The following is a 22,017-nucleotide window of genomic DNA, read 5'->3' as shown; positions in this document are numbered from 1 at the left end:
TGTTTTGTATTTTTGCTTTCTTTGTTGCAGATTAATTAATCATAAAAACATGGGTTTATTTCTGGGCTCTCTATGCTGTTCTATTGATCTATGTGTTTGTTTTTGTACCAGTACCATACTGTTTTGATTTCCTAATTCTTTGAAGAAGCATTGGTTGTAAAAATTTAAGTGTTCGGGGCGCCTGGGTGGCTCAGTCGGTTAAGCGGCCAACTTCGGCTCAGGTCATGATCTCGTGGTCCGTAAGTTCGAGCCCCGCGTCAGGCTCTGTGCTGACAGCTCAGAGCCTGGAGCCTGTTTCAGATTCTGTGTCTCCCTCTCTCTGACCCTCCCCCATTCATGCTCTGTCTCTCTCTGTATCAAAAATAAATAAACATTAAAAAAAAAATTAAAAATAAAATAAAATAAAATAAAATAAAAAAATAAAAATTTAAGTGTTCAACCTAAATGGAATAATACATAAATACTAATATTAGAGACATCATCTTTCAACTAAGTTAAATGCTTTCAGATTGATGAAAGTTTGTTGTCTTACCTTTTTATTGAAGTATAATTTTTATAAAATGCCTAAATCATAAGTGTTCTGTTATTTTGACAGTTACAAACACCCATGTAATCATTACCCATAACAAGATAAAGAATATTTCCATCATCCTAGAAAGCCCACTTATACCATTTTCTCAGGGGGGAAAAAAAAGAACATCTGAATTCTGTTACTGAGTTTTGCCTATTCTAGAACTTCATATAAATGGAATCATATGATATGTATTCTTTTGTGCCTGGCATCTTTCACCCAGCATAGTGTTTTGCTATGTGTATCAATTGTCTGTTCCTTTTATTGCTGAATAATATTCCATCGAATTAATATATCTCAATTTGTTTATCCATTCTTCTGTTGAGGAACATTTGGCTTGCTTTCAGTTTGGGGTTGTTATAAATAAGACTGTTATGAACATTCTTTTGGTGGATTTATGTTTTTATTTTTCATGTGTAATTACTTAGTGGAATCCTGGGTATTGAGTAAATCTGTGTAGATTAATCTTTTAAAAATCTACCAAATAGTCCGCAGAAATAGTTACACTGTGTTATGCTCACCAGCAGTATATGAGTTACAGTTGTTCCATGTTTTCACCATCACATGGTGCTGTCAGTCTTTGATTTATGCTGTTCTTTTATTTTATTTTTATTATTTTTAAGTAATTTTAATACCAGTGTAGTTAACATTTTAGCTATTCTAATGAAGATGAAATGCTGTCTCATTATTGTCTTAACTTGTATTTTCCCCATGACTAATGATACCAAAAATTTTTTCAGATGTTTATTGGCCATTTGTAGATCTTAAATATCTCCATGTCTTTTGCCCATTTTTAATTGGATTACTTACCTTTTTTAAGATAGATTTGTAAATCTTTTTTTTTTTTTAATGTTTTTTTAAATTTACTTTTGAGAGAGAGACAGAGTACAAGCAGGGGAGGGGCAGAGAGAGAAGGAGACACAAATCTGAAGCAGGCTCCAGGCTCTGAGCTGTCAGCCCAGAACCTGACATGGGGCTCAAACTTGTGAACTGCCAGATCATGACCTAAGCTGAAGTTGGAAGCTTAACCGACTGAGCCACCCAGGTGTCCCTGTAAAAGTTCTGTATATATATTCTGGATATGGGTTCTATATCAGAAACATGCAGTGCAAATATTTCCTAATCTGTGGCTTGCCTATTCATTTTATTTATGGTGTCTTTTAATGGAAACAAATTTATTAATTTTTTAAAAGATAGCTTTTTGTAGTCTGTCCAAGAAATTTTGCTTCTCCAAAGATTGTGAAAGTATTCTGTGTTTTCTTTTAGGAGCTTTCTATTTCTAGGCTTTACATTTAAGTTCTGATTTAAAAAATTTTTTTTAACGTTTATTTATTTTAGAGAGAGACACAGAACGTGAATGGGGCTGGGGGCAGGGGGAGGGTGCAGAGAGAGAGGGAGACACAGAATCTGAAGCGGGCACCGAGCTGTCAGCAGAGAGCACATCACGGGCTTGAACTCACAAACTACAAGATCATGACCTGAGCCAAAATCAGACACTTAACTGACTGAGCCACCCAGCCACCCCTTAAGTTATGATTAATCTCAGAATTTATTTTTGTGTTTGGTAAGAGGTTGCAGTTAAAGTTACTTTTGTATGTGCGTGTATATTTTCCATGTGGATATCTGGTTATTCCAGTACTATTTATTTTTATATATTCATCTTGAATCCTCTAATCTTGTTTATTTACTAGTTTTATTGGGTTTTCCACAGGGGTTTTCTACAAATACAATCACATCATCTCCAAATAATGATAGTTTTATCTCTTTCCAGTCTATTATGCCTTTATCACATATATGGATTCATATGATCACCACCAAATACAGAGCAGTTCCATCACAGGGAACCATCATGCTACCCTTTTATAGCCATAACAAGTGCCATTTCTGCCCCCATCTGTAATCCTGTTCTCCATCTCCATAATTTTGTGTTTTTAAGCATGGTCATATAGGTGGAATCAAATAGTTTATAACCTTTGAGATTGTCTCTTTTCATTCAGCATAATTCTCTTGAGATTCATTCAAGTTACCATTTGTTTCTCTTTATTGTTGAGTAGTATTCCATGGTATGAATGTACCAGTGTTTAACCATTCATTTGGGCTGTTTTCAGCTTTGGGCTATGTATGAACATTCATATACAAGTTTTTTTATAAATATAAATTTTCATTTCTATGGAATAAAGGCCCAGGAATTCAGTTGCTGGGTCATATGTTAAGCATATGTTTGTTTCATTTTGTAAGAAACAGCCATGCTGTTTTTCAAAGTGGCTCTGCAATTTTTACATTTCTACCACAATTATATGAGTGATCTAGTTTCTCTGCATCTTCATTAGCATTTGGTGTTATTACTGTTTTTACTTTTTAAAGTCTGATAGGTGTACAGTGATGCCTACGGTGATTTTAATTTGCATTTCTCTAATGACTAATGATGTTGAACATCATTTCATGTGCTTATTTGCCACCTGTTTGTCCTCTTCAATGAAATGTTCATTTGTCTTTTACTGTAAATGAGTTTAATAGTTTATGTCCTGTTTATTTTCATCTTAGTAAATTGTTTCATGTTCGACCTGTAACCCAAGGAGATGTTTACAGAGCTGAAACTGAAGAAATTCCTAAAATATTCCAGGTGAAAACCTTAAATTCTAATTTTAGAAAATCTTTTATTTAATGACTAAATGCATTTTGTGAAGTATGCAAAAACACCGATGTTTTTTATAATTTGAAACTTATGTGTACAAATTAAGACTTTAAAATCTTCCTTTTACCATTCCTGAATGTAGATACTATATGCAAATGAAGGTGAATGTAGAAAAGATGTAGAGATGGAACCAGTACAGCAAGCTGAAAAGACTAATTTTCAAAACCACAAAGGCCATGAGTTCATTCCTACACTCTACCACTTTCCCGCCAACTGTGAGGCCTGTGCCAAACCTCTCTGGCATGTTTTTAAGCCACCTCCTGCCCTAGAATGTCGAAGATGCCATGTTAAGTGCCACAGAGATCACTTAGATAAGAAAGAGGACTTAATTTCTCCATGTAAAGGTAAGGCATAAAAATTACTTTTACAGTTTATAACAAATTAGAAAATTAAGTCCCATTAAAATAATTTCTTCAAGCGTAGCATTTTCTATACCAAGTTGAAAAGAGGTTATAAGAAGTAGTATTTTGACACTAGAGGAGCAACATGTAGCTGTCATTTCACAGCTACAAATCTAGCTTTGAACATAATGTTTTTAAAGAGAATTACCGCCTTATAAAAAACTTACCTTTAAGAAATTACTCTAAATTGGAGAGAAGAGCTGTAGGTGAGTTCCACTATATTATCCCTCCTTGAATTTTTGCCTCCTGCTTGTTTTCTTTTTGTTCGGTTTTCACTGCCTGGACCAACATGCAGGGTCATAAACAAATGTCTTCTAGTTTAGCAAGGGTAGCTTGAGGGAAAGAATATAGACGATAGCTATTTTAAGATAAGAAACTTAAGTTCTACAAATACATTAATTTGTTTCACTTCTGCTTTTTTTAATTTTTTTTTTTGCTTTATCTTAGTAGTTTGTGATTAATGTCTCCTTTTTAAATTTTCAGCCTTAATTAAGGAGAGATATTGTCCAAACTTAAGCATAGTAAATCTTTTAAAATTTTAAGAACTTACAAAATTATACATTCAATGGGACCATTTTAGGTACTTACTGTATGACTTTATTTTTTCTATTTTTTAAAATGTTTATTTCTTTCTTCTGAGAGATAGAGCACATGTGCACGCAAGCCAGGGAGGGGCAGAGAGAGAGGGAGAGAGAGAGAATCCCAAGCAGACTCTGCACTGTTAGCATGGAGCCCAGTGCACAGTTCAGTCTCACAAACCATGAGATCAAGACCTGAGCTGAAATCAAGAGTCTGATGTTTAGTTGACTGAGCCACCCAGATGCCCCTGTATGACTTTGTGTCTTTTTTTTTTTTTAAACAGTCAGTTATGATGTAACATCAGCAAGAGATATGCTGCTGTTAGCATGTTCTCAGGATGAACAAAAAAAATGGGTAACACATTTGGTGAAGAAGATCCCTAAGAATCCACCATCTGGTTTTGTTCGTGCATCCCCTCGAACACTTTCTACAAGATCCACTGCAAATCAGTCTTTCCGAAAAGTGGTCAAAAATACATCTGCAAAAACTAGGTAAGGATTGCAGTGTTAACCTTTTTAACAAAATGTGAAAGTGATTGGTTAATATCTATTAAAATCTAAAATCTAATTGTTCTTTTCCCATAGAGGGCATCATTTGTAGTTAAGTATTTATATATGACATGAAATGACTTTACAAATTAGTTTGATTCCTGTTTGAAATTAATGATATTTATAAATTTCATATTTTGTTCCAAGTCCATATCAGATTTCACTATCTTGGTTGGTGTACATGGCACATACTTAGCCCTTAAAGTTTTAAACAAATTGTGGTTGTTTTGCAATCACAATTATTTGGTATTATCAGTGAAAATGGTGTTGCAAATAAACTTCCCAGTTAAATATCCCTCTCCTCTTTTTTTTTAACTGATTTTGATAGAATTTTTTCAAAATATTTATATGATATAATAAACAACTGCAGGGCATAATTAAAACCCTTTCCTGAAAAGAGGTAATAATGTCTTATTAAGTTCTCATTTTATACATTTTTATACATAAATGAGGCTCAGAGGAATCAAGCCACTTGGGCAAGATCACACAGTGAGTGGCATAGTCAGGGTTGAAACCTATTTTTATTTTTATCCAATTCTAAAGCCTATGTTTTTTCTCCTATACCAAATACTAACTTTCCTAGAGTGTAACCCCTATATTAAGAGGAACATTTTAATCTAGAAGCTGAGACCTAACACTGATTTGCATCTCTGCTAATGTCACTCAAGTCATCCAAGCAGACTTAAAACCATTTTTAATTCAACCATTTCTTCACTCCCTATTATTAATAACCAAGTCTAATTCTTTGAAAATGCCTAAATAGTTAAGCATTACACCTTCTGTATTCTTCACCCACCATACTACTCTAGTGTATTATCACCTGACTCCTGACTTATTTCTGTAAAATCCTGTATGACTGTATAGGACAAAGCTAGATCTAAAACTATGTAAAATTGAGTTATAGTTTTGTAAAAAACAAAAGAACACCATGTGTTTGAAATAGAGTAGAAGCAAAAAGAAGACAATACAAAGTGTATTTTTCCATTTCCTATTTTCCAAATTGTGTGTATTAATCACATATAAAAATAATATTTATTTACCTTTCTCTCCAAATTTGTTTCTTGAATTTTTAAACTGAATATATTTCTTAAATTACAATTTTTTCTTTTTTTGTCCCCCACCCCCCACCCCAGCAGTTAACCACGTGACCTAACGCCTTGTGGAATCATGTGGAATGCTACCTGATAAACCAGGCTTCTTTAACCATGCAGAGCAGACAGGCTGTTCCTTTGACACAAATATCACAGGCTTCAGGGTTAAGATTGCTGTTATTCTGTCCTTGCTTTGGCACAAAAGCACACTGAGGGTTTTTTTTGTTTTTTGTTTTTTGTTTTAATTGCGGGTTTGCCTACAGGTAGATTAGATTAATTATTACTGTGTAATGCAAGTACAATTGGGGAAAGCTTAGGTAGATATATTTTTTTAAAAAGGTGCTGCCTTTTTGAATTTCTAAGAAAACGCCTGTCAATCATGATAGAACACAGTTTTCCTCATATGAGTGAGAGGAAGGGACTTTCACTTTCAAGTGGAATGGCCAATCACTATGAAGATCAGCTCATGGAAGGAGTAAAGAAAATATCTCAAAATGAGACAACTGAAATTCTTTTAAATGACTTCAGTCTTTGTGCTCTTGCAAGACTATACAAAACTATTTTAAGAAAGCAGTGACATCACTTGACTTCAGTGCCCTCACTGTAGAATTTAAAAGCCTCACTTTTGATTGCCCATGGTGGACTTACGGAGAATATTTTACATTATGCTTTACAAAATACTGTATGTGTTTCAGCACGTTTATAGATTGAGGAATGGGAGAAGGCAAAAAAACATTTTTTTTTACATTTAATCTATGCATTTTTGCCAAGCCATATTGAGTTATTTTACTACTAGAGACATTAGGAACTAACTGTACAAAAGAACCAAGTTTTAAAAGCATTCTGTGGGGTACATCATTTCTGTAATTGTATAATGTATTTCTTTGTGGTTTTAAGTGATAAAGACATTAAGTTAACAAACATATAAGAAATGTATGCACTGTTTGAAATGTAAATTATTCTTAGAACACTTTCAATGGGAGTTGCATTGCCCTTTTAGTGCCTTAATTTGAAAGAATTATTTTACTGCCATGACTAAATATAGAAATTTCAAAAGAACATATTTTCAAAAATTATATGTCAGTGGGTTTTTCATTGATAATTGGTTTAATTTAAAATATTTAGAGGTTTGTTGGACTTTCATAAATTGAGTACAATCTTTGCATTAAACTACCTGCTACAATAATGAATGACTTTATAAAATTCTGCAAACTATGTAGGTTATATCAATATAAAATTATGACAATACATCTGTGATGTTTTCCAGTTAACATAGGAATTACCAGATAAATACTGTTAAACTCTTGTCCTATACAAGAGTTGATTCATATGGGCAGTATGATTTATTGTTTATTTTTTTAACCAAATACCTCCTCAATAATTTATAATGGCTTTGCAGTAATGTGTATCAAATAAGAAGCACTGGAAAACTGATTCGTCTCTAGGATGATATGCATGTTTCAAGTGGTATTGAAAGCCGCACTGATGGATATGTAATAATAAACATATCTGTTATTAATATGCTAATGACTCTGTGCTCATTTAATGAGAAATAAAAGTAATTTATGGATGGATACCTTTAATAATGACTGGTGTTTTCTCATGGCTGAAATGAATAGAAACCATGTTATAAATTAGTCCCTGACTGTATACCAATGTTTGTTAAATTCCATGCCTAGATTAAAGTGAGTTTTTAAAAGAAAATATCGTTTGGACTTTAAAACAAGTTGTTACAGTTGAAATGAAAAGTCGGCTAACGTCTGTTGGGAAGCAATTTTCTGTAAGTCCCTTGCATTTCTCCACATCTTGTGACCAGTGGCTCTGACAGCCTTAGTTCTGGACTATCTTTACCAAAGATATTTGTATAGTGAACAGCCTTGGACAATATCATGTCTCTGTCAAGAGAAAAGCAGGTTGTTTACAGCCCAGTATAATAAAAGGTAATGTCTCCCTCCTGAGCAAAAGTTGGAAGATTTTGTTGTACTCCTTAAAAAAGATTCAAATACCCTAAACTTCAGATTCCTCAGCTGTAATGCAAACCCACTGCATGCTCAGCACCCCCTGGGCCACTCTGTATTTTTGGGGGGAGAATAGGAGAACTGACAGGAATGTGAAGCTCATGCTGCTTGCTGTATTGTTAGTATACAATTGTTTGGCTCTGTAAGGTCCTATAAAGTGCAAAGAACAGTTAATTCTAATTAGTTTAAGGAGACGTGAGCATGGAACTCTTGAGAACTGACAAAGGCATGCCACAATGTGGAATCAGGTCAGCCAAGAGAGCTCCTTCTCTTCTAAGTTCAAAAAAACCACTCAATCCCAAAGTATACCAACATGGCAAGAACCAGGAGAGTGCCATGATCAGGAAGGCACACTACTGCTAATTCTTTACAGTATTTTGTTATGCCTGGTACAGTTCACACCAAGTTAGATGTTTTACAATTCCTGTTGCCACTTAATGAACCTTGTGTCCGGACACTGGAATCTCTGTCGACACTGCCTCAGAAAATCACTTTCATCATCTCACTTCTGCCTTCTATGGATACATAGAAGATGGATATGTATCCATAGGTGGATACATCTGCTTTTCCAAAACTAAACCACATCCAGAATTCTAACTGCAAGGAAATCAGGGAAATGTACTTTCAGTTTTCTAGCCACTTTATTACAGGGAGATACACTAAGAGGTTCAGCATCAAGCCTGCCCACTCACCACACCTGCAAGCCTGAACTGAGACCAGGAACACTGGGCTAGAAAGAGAACAGTCACTGTCCTTATTCACAGGCTGGAAACTATGGGTCACTTGCCATTACTTGAAGTTTCAGCTTAAAATGACTTGTGTACACTTCATTTAAAATTAAAAAAAAAAAAAGGAGAATCTAAACATGATAATCAAACCCTGCTTGATAAAATATGTTCTCAGGGGCACCTGGGGGTCTCAGTTGGTTAAGTGTCCAACTTCGGTTCAGGTCATGATCTCACACAGTTCCTGAGTTCGAGCCCCACATTGGGCTCTGTGCTGACAGCTGAAAGCCTGGAGCTGGCTTCAGATTCTGTATCTCCCTCTCTCTCTTTGCCTCTCCCCTGTGCGTACTCTCTCTCACAAATAAATAAACATTAGAAAATTAAATAAAATATGTTCTCATTTTCTGTTCATATTACTAGAAATTCTATAATAATCCAAATTTAGTAATCATATAAATCAATGAGTTGGTTCTTACTGGGTTGCTAATTTGAGCTTCCAGTTTCTAATTTTCAATTTGTAACACTTCTACAATTCTTCCTGTTAAGAAATAAAGCGCAACTACTAGCAGCCATTTGAATAAAGACCATGTTTTTTTAAAAATTAGGTGATTGCGAATGGCATTATATACTACCTACTACACTTGCTTTATAACTCTGTGGTATCATTTAATGAACATGTAATTCTGCCATCCAACTGGAAATGAATTTTGTGTATGTGTGAAGATCAAAGGTTTTTGTTTTTTGCTTTTTCCTCCATGTGGATATCGAATTGGTCTTACAGTATTTATTGATGACTATCCTTCCCTGTGTCATAAACCAGGTGACCAATCTATTTCTCTATCCTTGTAAATATCACAGTTTTAATTACTGTAGTTCTTTAAAAAGATAGCTAGAGTGTAAGTCTTCCAGCTTTGTAGTTCTTCCAGATTGATGTGGCTCTTCTTGGCCCCTTTACATTCCCATATAAGTTTTAAAAACATGTTAATTTACACACACACACACAGACTCTGCCAGGATTTTAATTGGAACTGCATTCAACCTATAGATCAATTTGGGGAAAATTAACCTCTTTAAAATTTTATCTTCTAGTCTATGAACCTGGTAAGTCACTGTACAGAAATAAAACTGAGATATTTGCAGATGTCCTAATTTCATATGTAGAAGTCTAAAAATACAGCATTCATATTCAGTGAATGTTCAAAGGCCACTGGAAACAAGATAAATGTACAAAAATAAGTTTTTTTTCTGTATACTAGCAACAATTACTGAAATGTTTTTAATATTTACAAGAAAATAAAAACCACTTGAAAGATGTATAAAGACATCCAAGAAAATTGTAAACCATTCCCAGAAATTAAGAACCTATATAAGTATAATGATTGTTGAGTATTTTCACGTAAGATTATTAAAATAAATGGTCATATTCTGAGGATCTATTTAATGAGTTTTCTTTTTAATCCACAACTAGAAATCTTAACCACAATTGTTTTATGTTTACTGCACAAATCAACTTCTAGTTGTATATGTCTGTATAAAGCTGCACTCAATGCTCTAGGTATATTTTATCTCAAATATCTTGTAGCATTAATTTTTTTTAGCAATCTTTACAATGAGCAATCTCTGCTGATTGTAATAAATTAAAGAAATGCAAAAGTGCATATAGTAAATACTTGTCTGCCCTTCTTAAACCTCACCCCTACCCCACCAATTCCTTAGTAGGTTCTCTTAAGAATATATGTAACTTGGACTTTTGTGAATTATGGAAAGACTTAACAATTCTACTTAACATACAGAAATCCCTGAAGTACACATAAATTAAATATCTCGTCTTTTTCATCAAATGTTAATTAATTGTTGGAATAAACTTAACCAAGGAGAGGAAAGATCTATACCCAAGCTATAAAGAACTGATGTAAGAAATTGAAGAAACAAATGGAAGGATATACCAACCTCATGGATTGGAAGGATTAATATTGTTAAAATGTTCATACTACCCAAAGCTATCTAGAGATTTAAAGCAATTCCTATCAAAATACCAACAGAAGTTTTCAGAGAACTAGAACAAATAATACAAAAATTTGTATGGAACCACAAAGACTCCCCCCCGACCCCCAAATAGCCAAAACAATCTTGGGAAAGAACAAAATGGGAGGTATCACAGTTCCAATATATACTACAAAGTTGTGGTAATCAAAACAGTATGGTCTTGGCACAAAAATCAATACATAGATCAGTAGAACAGAATAGAGCCCTGAAATGAAACCATGCTTATATGCTCAATTAGTCTATGACAGTGGAGGCAAGAATATAATGGAGAAAAGTCTTTTCAACAGATAGGAAAACTGGACACTTTCTTACACTATACACACAAAATTAAAAACTCAAAATGGATTAAAGACTTAAATGTGAGACCTGAAACCATAAAAATCTTAGAAGAAAATGTAGGCAGTAATTTTTTTTTTTTTTTTTTTTTTTTTTTACATCTACCATAGCAGTGTATGGATAAGTCTCCTCAGGCAAAGGAAACAAAAGCAAAAATTAACTGTTGAGACTATACCAAAATAAAAAGCTTTTGCATAGCAAAGGAAATTGTTAACAAAATGAAAGGCATCCCACTGAATGGGAGAAGACATTTGCAAATGATATATCCAATAAGGGGTTGGTTAATATCCAAAAAATATAAAGAACTTCTACAACACAACTAAAAAACAGTCTGATTAAAACATGGACAGAGGACCTGAACAGACATTTCTCCAAAGAAAACATACATGCAGATGGCCAACAGACACATGAAAAGCTGCTCAACATCACTAATCATCAAGGAAATGCAAATCAAAACTACAATGAGACATCATCTTACACCTGTCAGAATGGCTAGAATCAAAAAGAACAAGTGTTGGTCAGAATGTAGAGGAAAAAAGAACTTTTGTACGTTGTTGGTGGCAGCTACTGTGAAAAACAGTATGGAAGTTGCTCAAAATAATTAAAAATAAAATTACCATATGATCCAATAATTTCACTACTGGGTATTTACCCAATAGTTAAAAAGAAGGAGGAGGAGGAAAAAGGAGGAGGGGGAGGCAAATGGAGAAGGAGAAATCCAAAAAGATAAAAACAGCATTATTTACTATAGCCAAGATACGGAAGAAACCCAAGTATCCATCCATAGATGAATGGATAAAAGGTGTGTGTGTGTGGTTTGTGTGTGTGTGTGTGGGTGGTGGAATATTGCTTGGCCATAGAATGAAATCTTTATATTTACGACAACACAGATGACCTAGAGAGTATTATGCTAAGTGAAATAAGTTAAAGACAAATACCATATTGTTTCACTTATATGTGGAATCTAAAAACAGAACAAAACAAAAACAAAAAACAAAACTCTTAAATAGAGAACTGGTGGTTGCCATAGGGTTAGGTGGGTGAGGGGATGGGTGAAATAAATAAAAGAAGATTAAGAGGTACAAACTTCCAGTTATAAATAAATCACAGAGATGAAACATACAGTATAGGGAATATAGTCAATGATAATGTATTAATGTTGAATGACGACAGATGTTGACTATACTTATGAGCACTAAGTAATGTATAGAATTGCGGAGTCAGTATTTACACCTGAAACTAACTTTGTTAATTTTACTTCATTAAAAACATTATGAATTGTCATATGAGAACATGACACTATTTCCCGAGCCATCTTCTTTCCCATAAAGTACTTTGAGACATTGAAGTTATAAGGAGAAAAAGTGAAAATGTTTAGAAATGTGTGATTTAAAGCTCTTGAATACGGTAATATTTATATGTTGTTTAATCCTGTATCTGTATATTTCTATCTCTATATCTCTATATCCATATTTATATCTGTAGGTTTACACAAATTACTGTATAGAATGATTTAGCCATTAAATTGAATACAATGGTCGGGGGGGGGTGGTCTGGGTGGCTCAGTCAGTTGAGCATCCAGCTTTGGCTCAGGTCATGATCTCACCGTTGATGAGTTCAAGCCCCATGTCAGGCTCTGTGCTGACAGCTCAGAGTCTGGAGCCTGCTTCAGATTCTGTGTCTCCCTCTATCTCTGCCCCTTCCCTGCTCGTGCTCTCTCTCAAAAATAAATAAACATTAAAATAATAATAATAAAAGAAGCTCGCTTTAGATTCACATATAAGACACATAGGTTAAAAATGAAGGGATGAAAAATTATATCCCATGAAAATAATAACCAAATAAGAGCAGAGGTTTCTATATTTATATCAGACAAATAGACTGTAAGTCAAAACTATAACAAGAGACAAAGATGGTCATTATCATTATATAATGATAAAAAGATCAATAGAAAGATATAACAATTATGAGTATATATGCACCCAACATCAAAGCACTTAAATATATAAAGCAAACATTAACAAATGTGAAGGGAGAAATAGCAATACAGTGATAGTAGGAGACTTCAGTACCCCCACTTTGATTTATGGGTAAAACATCCAGACAAAAAATAATAAATAGGGGCTCCTGGATGGCTCAGTTGGTTAAGTGGCCAACTCTTGATTTCAGCTCAGGTCATGATCTCACAGTTCATGAGATTATATGACATTATGGATCCAATGGACCTAATAGATGTATACGGAACACTTCATCTAACAGCAGCAGAATACACATTCTTCTCAAGTACACATAGAACATTCTCCAGGATAGTTCATATTCTAAGAGATAAAACAAGTCTAACAAGACTTAACAATTTAGCAAGATTAAAATCATCCCAAACATCTTTTCCAAACACAATGGAATGGAACTAGAAATTAAAATGTAAGAAGATGAAAAAATTCATAAATACATGGAAATTAAGTAACACATTCTTGTGGGGTGGCTGGGTGGCTCGGTTGAGCATCTGACTCTTGATTTCACCTCAGGTCATGATCTCAGGGTCATGGAATCAAACCCAGGCTCATTGTGGAGCCTGCTTAAGATTCTCCCTTTCTCTTTCTCTCTCTCTCTCTCTCTCTCTCTCTCTCTCTCTCTCTTCCCCTCTCTCTTTCCCTCTCTCTCTCTCTCTCCCCCTCCCTCCCTCCCTTCCTCTCCCTCTCTCCCTCTGCCTTTCTCCCCTGCTTATGTGCTCTCTCTCTTTCTAAAATAAAAACAAATAAAAATAAAAAATAAAATGTCTAAAAAATAAATGAATAACCCACTCTTGAATAACCATTGGGCCAAAGAAGAAATCAAAGAGAAATTAGAAAACAAAAAATAAAACACAACCTACCAAAAATGGGATACAACAAAAGTAGTAATAAGAGGGAATTTTATAGTGATAAATTCCTACATTGAAAAAGAAGAAAAATCTGAAATAACAAGCCAACTTTACACCTCAAGGAACATATAAAAAAGGAAGAACCGAAGCCCAATTAGAAGTAAAGAAATAATAAAGACTAGAACAGAAATAAATGGAAAAAAGTTTTTTTAAATAAAATGGAAACTAGAAATTAGAAAATTTTACAAAACCAAGAGTTTTCTGAAAATGCTCATAAAGATAAGCCTTTAGTGGGGCACCTGACTGGCTAGGTCAGTAGAGCATACAGTTCTTGATCTCTGGGTTGTGAGTTTGAGCCCCACATTCGATGTAGAGATTACTTTAAAAGAAAAACCTTAAAAAAAAAAAAAAGGACAAGCCCTTAGGTAGACTAAGAAAAAAGAGAATACTCAAATAAAATTGGAAATGAACGAGGATATATTACAACTAATGCCCCAAATAAAAAAAAAAAAAAATCAGGGACAATTATTTGTAACAAACTGGATGATCTAGAAGAAATAGATAAGTTCCTAGAGACAAACTATGTACCAAGACTGAATCAAGAAGAAATGGTAGCCTGGAAGAGACCAATAACAAATAAGAAGATTGAATCAGTAAAAAACCTCCCCCCAAAAAACTCTGAGTACCAGATGGCTTCACAGTTTAATTCTACCAGGTATTTAAAGAATTAATATTAATCCATCTTAAACTGTTGGTTCCAAAACATTGAACAGGGGGAAAGCTTCCAAACTTACAAAGCCAGCATTACCCTGATACCAAAGCCAGTCAAAGACACCACAAGAAAAGAAAATTAAAAGCCAATATCCCTGATGAATATAGAGTCAAAAACCTTAACAAAATATTAGCAAATTGAATTCAATAGCACATTAAAAAGATATATATAATTTATCCTTGGGATGCAAGGATATTCAACATATGCAAATCAATCAATGTGATACACAACATTAAGAGAATAAAGGATAAAAATCACATGACCATCTCAATAGATGCAAAGTATTTGACCAAACTCAATGCCCTTTTATGATAAAAGCTCTCACTGAGTAAGTTACTTCACTGAATAAGAAATTTACTTCAACACAGAAAAGGCCATATATGAAAAGTCCACTGCTAACATCATATTCAGTGGTAAAAACTGAAAGCATTTCCTCTAAGATCAAGATAAAACAAGGATGTCTTCTCAGTGTGGAGCCTGATGCGGGGCTCAATGCCGGGCTTGATCCCATAACCCTAGGCTCATCACCTGAGCTGAAATCAAGAGTCAGATGCTCAACCAACTGAGCCACCCACTCTTGACACGTCTCTTCAACATAGTAGCAGAAATTTTAACCAGAGAAATTAGTCAAGAAAAAGAAAAAAATCTCTAAATCAAAACAGTTCCATTTACAAAAGCATCAAAAAGAATAAAATATTTAGAAATAAAACTTAACCAAGGAGGTGAAAGATTTGTACACTGAAAACTATAACACATTGATAAAAGAAATTTTAAAAGACACAAATAAATGAAAACATATTCTATGGGGCATCTGGGTGGCTCAGTCGGTTAAGTGTTCGACTTCGGCTCAGGTCATGATCTCGCGGTCCGTGGGTTTGAGCCCCGCGTCAGGCTCTGTGCTGACAGCTCAGAGCCTGGAGCCTGCTTCAGATTCTGTGTCTCCCTCTTTCTCTGACCCTCCCCTGTTCATGCTCTCTCTCTGTCTCAAAAATAAATAAATGTTAAAAAAAAAATTTAAAAAAAAAAGAAAACACATTCTATGTTCATGGATTGGAAGAATTTGTATTGTTAAAATGTATATCGAATCCAAAACAATCTACATATTCAATGACTATCAAAATACTAAAAATATTTCCTATAGAATTAGAAAAAGCAATCCTAAAATTCACATGGAGTCACAAAAGACCTCAAATAGCCACAGCAATTTGAGCAAGAAGACAAAACTAAAGGAATCACACTTCCTGATTTCAAAATATGTTACAAAGCCAAAAAATTATGTCTATATCTATCTATCTATCTATCTATCTATCTATCTCTCCAGTAATCAAAACTGGTGCAAGCATACTGGCACAAGTATGGTAAAAACATAAAAATAGACATATAAACCAATGGAGCAGAATAGAGCCCAGAAATAAATCCATGCATATACGGTTGGCTGATGTACAATAAGGATGCCAAAAATGTATAATGAGGAAAGATTGTCTCTTCAATAAATGGTGTTGGGAAAACTGCATATCCATATGCAAAAGAATGAAATTGAACTCAATTTACACCACATATAAAAACTCAAATTGGATTAAAGACTTACACATAAGAACTAAAACTATAAAACTCTTAGATGAAAATAGAGAAGTTTCTTAACATTGGCCTTGGCACTGATTATTTTGGATATGACAACAAAAGCACAGGCAACAAAAGCAAAAAGAGACAAATGGGATTACATCAAACTAAAGCTTCTGCATGGGAAAGGAGACAACCAGCGAAGTGAAAAACAACCTATGGAATGAAAGAAAATATTTGCAAACTACTTATCTGACGAAGGGTTAATATTCAAAAAATATATAAAGAACTCATACAATAGTGAAAAAAACAACTTGTTTTTATTTTTTTAATGTTTATTTATTCTGAGAAAGAGAGATAGAGGGGGCAGGGGGGGTGGTGCTGCAGAGGGAGAGGAAAAGAGAGAATCCCAAGCAGGCTTCTCACTGTCAGCACAGAGCCTGAAGTGGAGCTCAATCCTATGAACTGTGGGATCGCGACCTGAGCCGAAATCAAGAGTTGGATGCTCAACAAACTGAGCAACCCAGGTGCCTCACAAGTAACTTGATTTTTAAAATGGGCAAAGGACCTGAATAGATGTTACTCTAAAGAAGATATACAAATGGCCAATAGGTGGGGCGCCTGGATGGCTCAGTGGGTTAAGCGTCCGACTTCGGCTCTGGTCAAGAACTCACGGTTGAGCCCTGAGTTGGGCTTTGTGCTGACAGCTCAGAGCCTGGAGCCTGCTTCAGATTCTGTGTCTCCCTCTCTCTGCCCCTTCCCTGCTCACACTCTGTCTCTGTCTCTGTCTCTCTCTCTCTCAAAAAATAAACAAACATTAAAAAAAGTAAAAATTAAAAAAAAGATAACAAGTGTCAGTGAGGATGTGGAGAAAAGGGAAACTTTGTATACTGTTAGTAGGAGTGTAAATTAGTGAAGCCACTATAAAAACAGGTATGACCCTCCCCTGTTCATGCTCTGTCTCTCCCTGTCTCAAAAATAAAAATGTTAAAAAAAAAAAAAAAAAAAAAAAACAGGTATGGAGTTTCCTCAAAAAATTAAAGATAGAACTACCAAATGATCCAGCAATCCTGCTTCTGGTATATATCCAAAGGAATTTATATCATTATCTTGAAGAGATACATCGTTCATAATAGTGAAGACATGGAAGCAACCAAAATGTCAGTCAATAGATGAATGGATAAAGAAAATGTCATATGTACATATAATGGAATATTGTTCAGCCATGAAAAAGAAAGAAATCCTGCCATTTGTGACAACATGGATGAACCTGAAGAAAATTACGGTAGGTGAAATAAGCCAGACACCGGAGAACAAATACTACATGATCCCATTTATATGAGGAATCTAAAGTAAACTCATAGAAGCAGAGAATAGGATGATGGCTACCAGAGTCTAAGGAAGGAGGAAATGGGGAAATGTTGGCCAAAGGGTATAAAGTTGCAGTTATGCAAGATGAATATATCCTAGAAATCAGAATAGTGCTTATAGTTAACAATACTGAACTGTATACTTAAAAATTTGCCAACACGGTAAATCTTATGTTCTTATGACACATACAATAAGTAAAGAAAGACGGTAGGAGGACTCTTCTGGAGGTGAGCAATGTGTTTATGGCATTGTAGCATTAATTGTGGTAATGGTTTCATGTATGTATGCTCTCCGAATTCATCAAGTTGTATACATTAAATATATACAGCTTTTTCTATGTCAATCACACCTCAATATAGTGGCTTAAAATATATATGTACCTTTTGATAGGGAATTTCACTTCTATCAATTAATCTCATTGAAATGTTTACACATATGCACCAACATATACATGCATAAGGAGATGCAGTGTAAAAGTACAGTACCAAGATATTAGTGTCCCTCATCATTATATTTGTGTTTCAGGGCCCCCTAGAACATTTCTCCAACCCAGACTTCAAGTTGACTGGTCTGTGTCCCTAAAAGAAAATTCAGTGTTGGATGGTATAAAGGATAAGCAAAGAGAGTTGGTCTTCTAAATTAAGGGAGGTTGAGGGTCGTCTAAACCAATATTGGGAAGGAAGGTGGGGAGGGTGAGAAGGAGCCTGCAGAGGGTCCAAGACCCCATGGGGATCTTGTATAGGGATTGTACAGGGATGGCTGTGTGAGTACCAAAGATGACTGGCCATTGAGAGCTCAGGCTCTGGGGATAGTTTGAATGGTAGCATCTAATCTAGGTAACAGAAGAATTAGCAGTATTAGGGGCAATCACTGTGGATTAAATTCCAGATTCCCTCCCATTTTTCTGGATCAAGATAAGTTCCTGGATTCCAGTGCCACCTAGTGGAGATAGGCAAAGACCCCAAATAATGATTGATATTAGAGTGACCCTAAATATTTTTTAAATGTTTATTTTTATTTATTTTTTGAGAGAGAGAGCACACACGAGAGTGGGGTTGGGAAGAGAGAGAGAGAGGGGGAGAGAGAATTCCAAGCAGGCTCCATACTCAGCGAGGAGCCCTATGTGGGGCTCAGTCTCACAACCGTGAGATCATAACCTGAGCCAAAATCAAGAGTCCGATGCTTAACCGACTAAGCCACCCAGGTGCCCCAGGAGTGACCCTACATTTTTATTGTACAAACTGGGATACCTTTGAAAGAGAAAGGGAGTTATACCAAGACAATCAGTGTAAACTGATCATACTATCAGTATCATCATACTAATAATAAATGTCTTATCTACTTTGGAAAATAGGAAAAATAGGGGAATTTATACAGGCATACCTCTTTGTGTTGCACTTCACAGACACTGCATTTTCTACAAATTGAAAGTTTGTGGCAACTCTGCATCAAGCAATTCTATCCATGTCATTGTTCTAACATTTTCTCACTTCATGTCTCTGTCACATTTTGGTAATTGTCACAACATTATATATTTTTTTCATTAGTATTGTATTTGTCATGGTGATTTGTGATAAATGATTTTCTTTTTTTTTAAGTTTATTTATTTATTTTGAGAGAGAGAGAGAGTGCATGAGCAGGCAGGGGCAGGGGTAGGGGTTGTGCAGAGAGAGAGGGAAAGAGAATTCCAAGCAAGTTCTGTGCTGACCATGCAGAGTCTGACACAGGGCTTGATCTCACAAACCATGAGATCATAACCTGAGCCAATATCAAGAGTAAGATGCTCACCCAACTGAGCCACACAGGTGCCCCGTGATTTTCTTTCAGTGATTTTTTGATGTTACTCTTGTAATTGTTTGGGGGCACCATGAATTGCCCGTATAATATGGCCAACTTAATCAATGTGTGTGTTTGGGGCACCTGGCTGGCTCAGTCAGTAGAGCATTGCGACTCTTGTTCTTGGGGTCCTGAGTTTGAGCCCCACGTTGTGGGTAGAGATTATTTAAAAATAATAAGTGAATAAAATAAATGTGTGTGTTCTGACTGCTTCACTAACTGGCCTTCTCCTCATTTCTCTCCCTGTTCTCAGACCTCCCTATTCCCTGAAACACAATAATATTGAAATTAGGCTAATTCATAACCTACAATGGTTTCTGAGTGATCAAGTGATGAGAACAGTTGCACATCTCTCACTTTAAATCAAAAGCTTAAAATGATTAAGTTCAGGGAGGAAGACATGTCAACAGCAGACATAGGCTGAAAGTAGGCCTCTTGCACCAAACAGCCAAGTTGTGAATGCAAAGGAAAAGTTCTTGAAGGAAATTAAAAGTGCTACTCAAGTGAACACATGAATGGTAAGAAAGCAAAATAGCCTTATTGCTGACATGGAGAACGTTTGAGTGGTTTGGACAGAAGATCAAACCAGCCACAACATTCCCTTACAGAGCCTAATCTAGAGCAAGGCCCTAATTCTCTTCCATTCTGGGAAAGCTGAATGAAGTGAGAAGGCTGCAGAAGAAAAGCTGGAAGCGAGCAGAGGTTGGTTCATGAGGTTTAAGGAAAGACACCGTCTCCATAACATCAACGTACAAGGGGAAGCAGCAAGTGCTGATGTAGAAGCCACCGCAAGTCATCTGGAAGATCTAGCTAGATCCTTACTGAAGGTGGTTACACTAAACAACAGGTTTTCAATGTGGACAAAACAGCTTTCTATTGGAAGAAGATGCCCTAGTCTTTTCATAGCTAGACAGGAGAATGCCTGGCTTTAATGCTTCAAAGGATAGACTGTTAAGGACTAATGCAACTGGTGACTTCAAGTTGAAGTCAATGTTCTCTTGCCATTTTGAAAATCCCAGAGCCCTTAAGAATTATGCTAAATCTACTTTGCCTGTTCTCTACAAATGGAACAACAGAGGCCAAATGACAGCACATCTGTTTACAAATGACTGACTGGCTATTTTAAGCCCACTGCTGAAACCTACTGCTTAGAAAAAAAAGACTGCTTTCAAAATAATACTACATTGACAATGCATATGGTCACCCACGAGCTCTGATAGAGATGTACAACGAGATGAATGTTGTTTTCATGGCAGCTAACACAATATTCATTCTGCAGCCCATACGTTAAAGAGTAATTTTGTCTTTCAAGGCTTATGATTTAAGAAATATATTTCATAAGGCCATAGCTTCTATAGATTGGATTTTTCTGATGGATCTGGGCAAAGTCAACTTAATAATCTTCTGGAAAGGATTCACCATTCTAGATGCCATTAAGAACATACATGATTCATGGGAAGAGATAAAAATATCAACATTACCAGAAATTTAGAAGAAGTTAATTCCAATCCTCCTAGATGATTTTGAGGGGTTCAAGACTTCAGTGAGGAAAGTCACTGCGGATTCGGTGGAAACAGCAAGAGAACTAGAATTAGAAGTGAAGCCTGAAAATGTGATGGAATTGCCGGAATCTCATGATAACACTTGAACAGATGAGTTGCTTCTTATGGATGAGCACAAAAGTGGTTTCTTGAGATGGAATCTACTCCTGGTGAAGATGGTATGAAGATTGTTGAAATGGCAATAAAGGATTTATAATATCTCATAAACTTGGTTGAGAATGCAGTGGCAGGGTTTCACAGGATTGACTGCAATTTAGAAAGAAGTTCTGTGGGTAAAATGCTATCAAACAGCATCCATACTACAGAGAGATTGTTCATAGAAGGAAGAGTCAATTGATGGGACAAACTTTATTTTTGTCTTATGGTAGGACATTGCCACAGCCACCCTACCCTTCAGCAACCACCACCCTGATCAATCAGCAGCCAAAAACATGTAGTCAAGACCCTCCACCATCAAAAAGATGATATCTCACTGAAAGTTCAGATGATGGTCAGTATTTTTTAGCAATAACAAATTTTGAAATTAAGGTATGTACATTGCTTTTTCAGACATAATGCTATTGTGCACTTAATAGACTACAGTATGATGTAAATGTAAGTTTTATATGCATGGGAAACCAAAACATTCATTTGACTTACTTTATTGCAATATTGGCTTTATTACAGCATTCTGGAACTGAACCTGCAAGATCTCCGAGGTATACCTGTATGTAGATGTTATTGTATATAGAAAAACAAATGTTATATTTCTTATAGTTTGAGTGTCATGGGACAATTTATATCATTGCCTTTGTCATAGAAAAAATTAAAAATAAAAATATCTCAATTTATTAACATCTGAATTATAAAATTCTGTATATGCATGATAAAAAATAGAAATATATTTTTATGTACGGACATGGAAAGATAAGTAAAATATAAGAAAATTTTTAAAGGTTCCCTGTGGTTTTGTGTTGTGTCAGCCTGGTTTTTTACTGGAACTATGGTTTCCATAGTTCCATGCCCTTATGATATTAGATTAGAGTTGGCCAAAAAACAAATGTATT

General features: G+C 35.2%; 1 protein-coding gene across 5 annotated transcripts in view; it reads left to right on the top strand.

The window, feature by feature from the left end:
• Nucleotides 1–21,740, top strand: part of ROCK1 (Rho associated coiled-coil containing protein kinase 1) — a 175,534-nt gene extending 153,794 nt beyond the window's left edge. For 2 of the 5 annotated variants that reach the window (XM_042910122.1, XM_042910120.1), the window contains exons 30-33: nt 3,116–3,194; nt 3,349–3,610; nt 4,530–4,737; nt 21,638–21,740. In XM_042910122.1, coding sequence (XP_042766056.1) covers nt 3,116–3,194; nt 3,349–3,610; nt 4,530–4,737; nt 21,638–21,701 — 613 coding nt within the window. In that variant the 3' untranslated portion in view covers nt 21,702–21,740. Of the gene's footprint in view, nt 1–3,115; nt 3,195–3,348; nt 3,611–4,529; nt 4,738–5,927; nt 8,768–21,637 lie in introns of those variants that run through there. The other 3 variants (XM_042910125.1, XM_042910124.1, XM_042910123.1) reach the window with 3 other exon arrangements.
• The last annotated feature ends 277 nt before the right edge of the window (nt 21,741–22,017 follow it).

This window comes from Panthera leo, chromosome D3 (assembly GCF_018350215.1).
Source record: "Panthera leo isolate Ple1 chromosome D3, P.leo_Ple1_pat1.1, whole genome shotgun sequence".
NCBI lineage: Eukaryota > Metazoa > Chordata > Mammalia > Carnivora > Felidae > Panthera > Panthera leo.
Note: the sequence above shows the minus strand (reverse complement) of the source record. Positions and strands in the feature narration are given on the sequence as shown.